At 37.6% G+C, this 9,850-nt stretch overlaps 1 protein-coding gene across 1 annotated transcript in view; it reads left to right on the top strand.

Moving 5' to 3' along the window:
• The first annotated feature begins 3,354 nt into the window (after positions 1-3,354).
• The window catches only part of LOC108294373 (coagulation factor VIII-like), an 87,869-nt gene continuing 81,373 nt past the window's right edge, over positions 3,355-9,850 (top strand). Inside the window, exon 1 of the mRNA XM_017516234.2 lies at positions 3,355-3,856. Coding sequence (XP_017371723.1) covers positions 3,714-3,856 — 143 coding nt within the window. The 5' untranslated portion in view covers positions 3,355-3,713. The remainder of the gene's footprint in view (positions 3,857-9,850) is intronic.

Raw genomic sequence — 9,850 nt, 5'->3', positions numbered from 1 at the left:
CTCGCCAAGTACCTGGAGGAGACTTCCTGACACGACTCTGACTCAATCCTCAATCCTTGCCTGGTTAAGAATATTCTGCCTATGACTCACTGAAAATAAAGACGGCTGAGAGACCGTGTTTGTTCATGTAAACATCAAGCAAATATTTATCGGCTCCTGCGATGTGCCCGACTCTTAGTGGAAGAAGACACATTTTATTTATGTATTTAATTTTTATTTTCTTTATATTTTTTTTAGATGGAGTCTTGCTCTGTCGCCCAGGCTGAAGTGCAACTGGGTCGATTTTGGCTCACTGCAACCTCCGCTTCCCAGGTTCGAGCGATTCTCCTGCCTCAGCCTCCCAAGTAGCTGGCATTACAGGCGCCCGCCACCATACCCAGCTAACTTTTCTATTTTTAGTACAGACAGGGTTTCGACATATTAGCCAGGTTGGTCTCGAACTCCTGACTTCAGATGATCCAGTCGCCTTGGCCTCCCAAAGTGCTGGGATTACAGGCGTGAACCAACACACCCGGCCCATGTATTTAATTATTCTTTTGAATTTTACTACATGTGAGTTATATTTAATAAAACTGACTTCAAAATATAGCAACAGAAAATCCAGCAACAATTTCTATTATGTTAGTTAAAGCAGCGAGTCTTTTCCTTTACTTTTAAAATGTATTTATAAATGTAATTAGTGAATAATAAACATTGACATTATTTGATCCACTGCCTTAGGAGTGACACAATTTAAGTAACTCAAGCTATTTTCTTTATAATCATTATGCTTTCGTTTTCTTTTCCTTTTCAACTATACTGCTTAATATAGGATTTTGTAGCACCGTAAGAGTTGAGTAAAAATAAAATAAAAATATACCTTATCTATGAAGATTTCCAATTTATGGTTTCTATTTGCTACAAATGGTCACAGTACTCTTTTGCAATTCTCTTTTACCACAATACCATATTGTTTTGTATGTTGTAATTATTTGTGAATATGTAGTTGATAATATTGTAGCTTTTAGAGAATCCCTGAAAACATAAAAATTTGGAAATGGGGTCTATTTGATTTAAAATTTAATAATTCCAGCACTTCGAGAGGCCGACGCAGGTGTATCACGAGGTCAGGAGTTCAAGACCAGACTGGCCAAGAAAGTGAAGCCTCGTCTCTAATAAAAATACAAAAATTAGCCAGGTGTGGAGGCAGGCGCCTATAATCCCAGCTCCTCGACAGGCTGAGACAGAGAATTGCTTGAATTCAGGAGATGGAGGTTGCAGTGAGCAAAGACCGTGCCACTGCACTCCAGTGTGGTCGACAGAGCGAGACTCCGTCTCAAAAAAAAAAAAAAATCGATAAAATTTTTCAATCAAATAAGCCCTTGGACTAGAGAATGTTATTCCTCAAAAAGTGCTTCTATCAATATAGCCTCTGACTCATTACTTTGTTAATTTTTAAATTGTATTTCATTCCTGATCAACATTCCCACCTAGATTATTACAGTCTACTGTAGAACTTTAAACATGTTGGATTGTACTGTACTTGTCTGGAAGACACATTTAAAAACCATTGTAATCGCTACAAATAAGAAAGGAGCCCTTTAACAGTGTGCTAAGGCACTGGGAAGAGTGACAGGTATATCGCCCTAAGGGCGCCTAAGCTACTCTTGCAGTCATCCCCATCCCGGATAGTCAACTTTACTATTCAAAAAACATTGGTGTACCAAATTTTTTCCTCTCAAAGCCCACAGATGCAAAATTCATCAGCAACTCCCACAAACGTTACCTTCACAATGAATCCAGCCACTTTTCACCCTCTCCAGTGGTACCATCATAGCTCAAGCCGCCACCAATTCTCACCCCCAGTTAACAGGTCACCCTCCTTCTACCCTTGTCCCGCTAGAGTTTGTTCTGCCTGCCGTAATCAGAACGATCAGCCTAAAACATAATTCTGATCACCACCCTCCTCTACTTAGAACCACACTGTGTCTCCCCATTGCCCTCAGTGTAGAAGTCAAAGTCCCTCTGTTGAAATGCAACCTTAGTGAGACTTTCCATGACCTCTTTCAAAATTGCCACCTGGTCCACCCCTACTCCCCCTTACCCCACTTCTCTTTTTTGCACAGCACTTATTTTACCTCCTAACACACTGCATAATTTTTACTTATCCTTCTTTCAGTTGCTTATGTTTTTTATCAGTGTGTACCCAATGACTAGGAAAATATCTGTCTAGGACACATGGATAATTAACCTCTCTGTACCTCAGTTGCTTTATCTGTATCCACTTTGCAGTGTTGTTATGAGGATTAAATCAGACGGCATATGTGTAGCACCTGGCAGAGAATTTATCACCCTGTACTGTAACTGTCTACTTGTCTGTCTCCTCCATTGGACTGTGATTCCCAGGGCGTCAGGAACTGGGATTTCTTCATTTCTGAGGCGTAGAAGTGAGGGAGTATGTTAACTTCTCTTCCGGGGTCCACAAGGGGCGTGGTTTCAAAGGCAAGAACTTACCAGCGCCATGCCTCCATCCTCCTCCCCATCCAGGAACCTAGAGTTCTTTGTCTAACTTTCCTGCACGCGGGCTAGGTAAAATTCCAGGTAAGCGTCCTTTGTTCAGAAAGCCCGCCAAAAGCCCTGGAAGGAGGGGCTATATTGCGCGCCAAGCAGCCAATCCAATATCGGAGCCAAAGATCAATCACTCCAGAGGACGTTTAAAAGAACTCCTCTCACTGGACGAGAACATAAATGGGGCGGGAATAACTTCAATGTTAAAACTCCACTTGCACGGATTTCCCTTTCTGGGATGCCCTCCCACAACAGTGTGGGAGCTCGCTCTGGTTATCTGTCTTTCTCTCTCTGCGTAATAAATCGCCCTCTGCAAAACTCTTTGGGTCCAATAGTTACTTAACCGGTAAGCTCACCGTGCCGCCATGGCCTCTTCCCCATTCCTGGGGCGAGGAAGCCCAAAAACCTCCGGGACATCAAATGGAGGGGAGGAGGTGAGCCCCATCCCATCCCACGACCCAGTTACAGAAGCATAGCATAGTGGTTAACAGCATGACTTCTGGAGTCAGAGTACATGGATTCGAATGCTAACATTAACAAGCTGTGTGGCCATGCGGAACTTGCCTAACTTCTCCGTGCTTAAGTTTCAACATCCATAAAATTAAGGTACGAATAGCAGCTGTATTTAAAAGCACCTAGAACACACCTGTCTCGCAAACTACGTGTGATACTCTAGGGCCTAGGCCAGGATAAAGACGTAGGATTTTACTCTGACGGAGGTCGGAAGCCATTGGAGGATTCTGAGAAGAGGACTGACAGGACTCGCTTTATAGTTTTAAATTATAACTACAAATTGTAGTTTTAAAACTCCTGTTCACTTTGACTTCTCCACCCCTCTCTTCCTTTCCTTAAAGGTTCTGGTTAAAACAGACTTCTCATGCCCCTACTGCTCTCAGAAGTGAATGGGTTAAGTTTAGCTCAGCCTCCCTTTTCCTACTTCAGTTCTTCCTGTGGCTGCTTCCCACTAACAAAAAGGAAGCAATTCTATCGGTTACTACTTAGTGCTAAGCACATCCAGTGGGTAAAGTTCCCTAAAATTCTCTGCGAAGAAATTGGGACTTTTCACTAAATCAGAAATTTTACTTTTTCCCCTCCTGGGAGCTAAAGATATTGTTAAGAAGAATTAACATTTTGCTTCTCCAGTTGAACATTTGTAGCGATAAGTCATGCAAATAGAGCTCTCCACCTGCTTCTTTCTGTGCCTTTTGCGATTCTGCTTTAGTGCCACCAGAAGATATTACCTGGGTGCAGTGGAACTGCCATGGGACTATATGCAAAGTGATCTCGGTGAACTGCATGTGGACACAAGGTAAAGGCATGTTCTGTAGGGTCTGATCATGGGCCAGGATTCTGGGGATATAAGTCTGCTTGGAGAAAGGTGCAGACATTGGATTAGGATGGTTGTGATGCTACCTGGGCCCCAAAGAAACATTTACGGGTAAGATGTGCACACATCTGTATTATTAGCAGAAATGCTAATTGCCAATTCTTTTCATAGGTCTGACCTATTCGTTGATATTTTGTTCTATTTTGTCCATTGCTTCTCTTTGTCACCTGCTGCTCCTCCAGATTCTAGAGACGAGTAGAGGGAGGGTGAAGGAACAAAGACAAAACTGCCCTCCACCAGCCCAAGCTTCCATAGAGAGATTCAAGGCAATGAAATCCAATCAATATCACACACAAGTTTAATGTCTAGTTCTCTTGTGTGTACATGCGATGTGTGTCCTTTTGTATCTTTTCCTACTTTGGGTGTTAAGTATAAAATCAGCCATGAGTTCAGAAGCTTTTAATGTTTTGGGGGTTCTGGTGCATTTAGGGAGACTACTAAATAACTTTGTCAATATTGTCTATGATCATCAGTTGATTCAGATTTTTCTACCTCTTCTTCAGTAAATATTGGTATATTTTTGGTCTATATTTTGGTCTATATTTTCATAGAAAGCAATTTACTATCCCTAGATTTGATAATGTATTGGTATCAAGTCACATAAGAGTCTCTTGTGATTTTGTTAAACTGTTCTGTGTCTTTCGTAATTATAGTTCCTTTTTCATTCCTTATGTTGTTTATGTTCTCTTTCTTTTTTAAAAATAATATTTCTGGGAGTTTTCTTGATTTTATTAGTCTTGTCAAGAATTATCTTTTGGTTTAATTTATCAACCTCTTTTTTTCTGTCGCATCAGTTTCTGCTTCTACTTTCATTAATTCATTCCTTCCTTCTAGTTTCCTTTGGTTCATTTTGTTGTTCAATTTTTGCTTATTGAGTTGAATGCTGAAATTGTTTATTTTATATTTTGTTTTGTCTTCTTCAAATGTGTATTGTAAATACTTAAATGTGCTCATGTTGGCTCCTCACCTTCCATCAGTCCCTTTCTCCCCCACCTCAACTAGGTAACCCCAGTACGATAATACGTATTCACACACATACACACACACACAAAAAGGTTTTCTTGGACATTATTTGTTTTATAACATTGGGACATTATACACACATTTCTCACTAATTAACACCTACTAGAACTCTAAATCAATTGGCATACCTTTAATTCATTATTTTTATAAGTTATATAAGATTCTATGGTATGGCTGTGCCATAATTTAGTCAATACATTCACTTTATTCCAGTTTCGTGGCTACTATATCCTATATCATTACATACTGGTTGGTGCTTTTATAACTGTCGAACAAATTTGCAAGAGGAATATTACTGGAACGAAGGGAATGTTTCCTTCTAAGTTTTAATTTCCAACAAGACCAGAACTTTTCACACATTTCCACCACTGAAGTATGAAAATGCCCTTCTCTGTGCATTCACATTAGTGATGTTTTATCCTGTTTTTAAAATTTGCCAGTTTTATACATGTAGAATGATATTGCATCATTACTTTCATTGTGTTCTTATTATTTCTAATAAGTTGAGCATCTTTTTAAATGCTTGTTTGCTATTGGATTTATTTGGGGGATTTAACTAGTCATATGCCTTGCCTATCCTTCTATGGGCTCTTTCATTTAAAAAAAAATATGAGAACCCTTTTCTTATTACAAGTATTAACCCTTTGTCATGTATATTGCAGTTTCCCCCAAGATCTGTCTGTTGACTTTGTTATAATTTTTACCAAAACAGTTCTTAATTTTTATAATCAGAGATATCTTTTCTTTCATATCTTCAGAGTTGACAAGTTTTGTTAAAAATGTTTTCCACACCTCAAGATTGTATGTGTAATCTTCCAGATTTTCTTGCAAGATGTTTACTGTTTCGCTTTTTATATGCATTCCTTCAGTTCATCTGCTAATTACTTTTTGCATATGGCATGAGAGGGATTTGCCTAGTTTTAGTTCCATCCAGATCAATGGTCTATTGTGATGACACCTTTTGCCACTGATTTGAATCAACACATTCATCATATAAAATTATCATATTTATTAGCATATATTTCTGGATTCCTTAGGCTGTTTCACTAATATACTATTATCTTGTTATGCCAATATTATATTGGTTTGATTACCGTCAGTCTATGATATATTCTGATATCTGGTGGGTGAAAGCAATCCTCACTATTCTTTTTATACCTTTCTTAGCTATTCTTAGACACTTTATTCTTCCACATAAAAATGTTAAGATATTTTTCAAATTAAAAAGATTGAAGCCCTCTTGTGATTCTAACTGAAATTTCATTAAACTCATATCTTAATTTTATTAATATAATAAATTTAAATAATTTTCTTATTACATTTATCTCTATGTATTTTATAAGTATGATGCTATTGTTAATAAAATAGTTTTCTCCTATTTCCATTTATAAGTGCTTAGTACCAGAATAGAGATAAGCTATTGGTTTGTTTATATTCAGCTTTTTCTTTTGAGACAGAGTCTCATTTTGTCACCCAGACTGAAGTGCAGTGGGGTGATCTCACCTCACTGCAGCTTTGTCCTCCTAAGCAATTCTCCTGTCTCAGCCCCCCAAGTAGCTGGGACTACAGGAGCTAGTCACCATGCTCAGATAATTTTTGTATATTTTTTAGAGATGGAGTTTCACCACATTAGCCAGGCTAGTTTTGAACTCCTGAGCTCAAGCAATCCGCCCACCTCAGCCTCCCAAAGAGCTAGGATTACAGGTGTGAGCCCGCACCTAACCAGTGATTCATCTTAAATCTAGCTACCTTACCAAATTTGCCTATTAATTCTAGTAATTTTACCTTAGAGTTTCTGAGTATTGAATCATATCATCAGTCAAATGAGATAGATTTTAGCTCTTTTCCAATGTTTATAGCCCCTTATTTCATTTTCTGCTTGAATTTATTAGAAAACAAAAAAAAATGTTAAATAATAACAATGAAAGTGAACATTTCTTCTACCCTATGATTTTACTTGAAATAATTTTTGTATTTTGCTATTTAGAGTAACATTTGCTGTTTGGTTTTGGTAAATGGTGTTTGTTACTTCTATTCTCATTTGCCACAAAATGTTTATCATAAATGACTTTTCAGCAGCTGGTATCATCTGAATTGTCTTCTTTGATATGTTGATAAACAAGTTATGTTAATAGATGTCCTAACACTAAATACCCTTACATTCTTGAAGTAAAATCTACTATTCATGTAATTTGATTATTAGTGGGTTCTGTGTGCTACTATTTCTTTAGATACTGTGTGCCTTTAAATGTGAGATTGATCAATAGCTTTTTTTTTTTTACTGTTATTACTAGGTTTTCACTACTCAACCTACTATAATAATAGTAAACAAAGTTTTGTTGGCTTTATCAAATGAATTGATGAGTGCTCCATCTATTTCTATCGCTTAGAATAGCTTAAGTAGCATTTGAATTATCCATTGTCTAAAAGTTAGGCAAGACTCACTTATGAATCCATTTGCTCCTACTGACATTTGCCAGGCTCTTCTATGATAATCATTCAGTTCAAGTTTCAACTTATTTTAGGGTCAGCTCTAATAATTATATACCTTTCTGAGAAGTAACTTTTTTTTTTCAATTTTGTTGTCACAGTGTTGTATGGAGCACTCACTGGTGATTCTTTTACTCCACATTATCTGTAGTTATGTGCCCTTTCTCATTCCTAAATTCTTCTATCTTTGCTATGTATCTTTTTTCCTTGAATAAGCTTACCAGTGATTTGACTATTTTGTTGCTGGTGTTGCTCTTTTCAAAGAATGAGCTTTTGGATTTATTTGTTTTTCCTAGTTGTTATAAAGCATTTTTATTTTCCCTGAGCAGAAAAATAAAAAGCTATTGGTTAATTAACTGTGCTGTTTTATTGGCACGTAGCTATGCACTGTTCACACATTAATATATAAATCCTCCATTTTATTTTGTCCAATGGGAAAACACGAACAGTGAGATTTCCTATGCAAAAAGTGAACAGTTCTACAATGCTAGCCCCGTATACCTTTATTAACATTCCAGAGACTTGTCCTCTCAACATGATCTGACTTCTAAAGGATAACTTTTCAAGAAAATTATTTTCTGATCAGTGGAGCTTGGAGATATAAAGAAATAAGCAATCGGCCAAGTGTGGTGGTTCATACCTGTAATCCCAGCACTTTGGGAGGCCAAGGCAGGCAGAGCACCTGAGGTCAGGAGTTCGAGACCAGCCTAGCCAATGGTGAAACCCTGTCTCTACCAAAAATATTTTTTTAAAAAATTAGCCGGGCATAGTGGTGCTTGCCTGTAATACCAGCTACTCAGGAGGCTGAGGCAGGAGAATTGCTTGAACCCAGGAGGCAGAGGTTGCAGTGAACTGAAATCGTACCACTGCACTCCAGCCTGGGTGACAGAGCATGACTCCATCTCAAAAAAAAAAAAAAAAAAACCTCTCGTATTCATTAACTGGACCTCAACTTTCTTAAAGTTCACCACAAAGATGAACTCCATGAAGGTACTAGTCTCAAAATTCAGTGTGCATAAGAATCACTCGGGAAGCTTATTAAAATGCAGATTCCTAGGCCCCATCCTCAGCAAACTATTTTCTCCCCAGGTGATTCTACTCCATCCTGCCCCAGCTTTACTGAGGTATAATTTATAAATAAAAAGTGTATATATGTAAGGTGTACAACATACTGTTTTTATGTAAAATGGTATACCATTAAGGGTTTTCTTTTCATTGTTTTCAGAATAGTTTGTAATATCTTCTTTGATTTCATCTTTGATAATCTAGAAGTATGATTTTAATTGCTTTTTAAATTTGTCTATCAAGTTTGTAGTATTTGGATCAACTTTGAGTATCTTGTTAATTTCCTATTGGCTGTGTAACAAATTACATCAAATGTATCAGCTTATGACAACGCCCATTTACTATCTCACAGTTTCTATGGATTAGAAGCCCAGGTGGACTCAGCTGGACTCTGTGCAGGGCCACACAAAGCCAAAACCAAGGTGTTAATAGGGCTGCACTCCTTAGCAAAGGGTCTTGGCAAGAATCTGCTTACAGGCTCATTTGGAATGTTAGCATAATTTAGTTCCTTCTCTCCCTTTCTATGTAGTACCCTCTATCAGCAATGGTGCATCAACACTCTGTCATGTCTGGAATTGCTGACTTCAATTTTCTGTGCATATCTCTGGCCTTTTCTGCCTCTCTCTTTTACTTTTAAGGACTCATGTAATTACAATTGGGCCGACCTGGATAATTAAGGATACTAACCCCATCTCAAGGTCAGCTGATCAGCAACCTTAATTCCATCTGCAAAGTTTATTTTGACACATAACGTAATATATTTTTGGACATCACACCAAGAAGCAAAGGTAATAAGGGCCAAATTTTTACCTGCCACAGGTATAGTTTACATACAATGAAGCATATCCATTTTAAATTTGCAGTTTGATGAGTTTTGACAAATACATACACTTGCATAACCACCACCCTAATCAACATGCAGAGCATTTACATCAACCCTCCTGCAACTTTTTAATGAGTCTCTACTACTGAACTGGCCTCAGGCAATAAATTGCTATCTAGAAATTACAGATTTGTTTCCACATGTTCAGAATTTTTTATCAGTTGAATCATACGGTATGCATTCTTCTGTGGCTTTTTTTCTTCAGCATCATGATTTGGAAATTCATGCAGGTTGTTGTATAAAGTATTTCTATCCTTTTTATTGCTGATTACTGCTCCATTATGGGATTATATCACAATTTTGGATTATTTCCAGTTAAGGGTGAATATAAATAAACCTGCTATGAACATTGCTCCACATGTATTGTGTGAACATCTGTTTTTATTTATGTTAGTTAAATATCTAGGAGTGGAATTGCTGTATCATATGGTAAGTGTATGTTTAATTTTGTAAGA

This window comes from Cebus imitator, unplaced genomic scaffold, assembly GCF_001604975.1.
Source record: "Cebus imitator isolate Cc_AM_T3 unplaced genomic scaffold, Cebus_imitator-1.0 Scaffold576, whole genome shotgun sequence".
Taxonomy (NCBI): domain Eukaryota; kingdom Metazoa; phylum Chordata; class Mammalia; order Primates; family Cebidae; genus Cebus; species Cebus imitator.
Note: the sequence above shows the minus strand (reverse complement) of the source record. Positions and strands in the feature narration are given on the sequence as shown.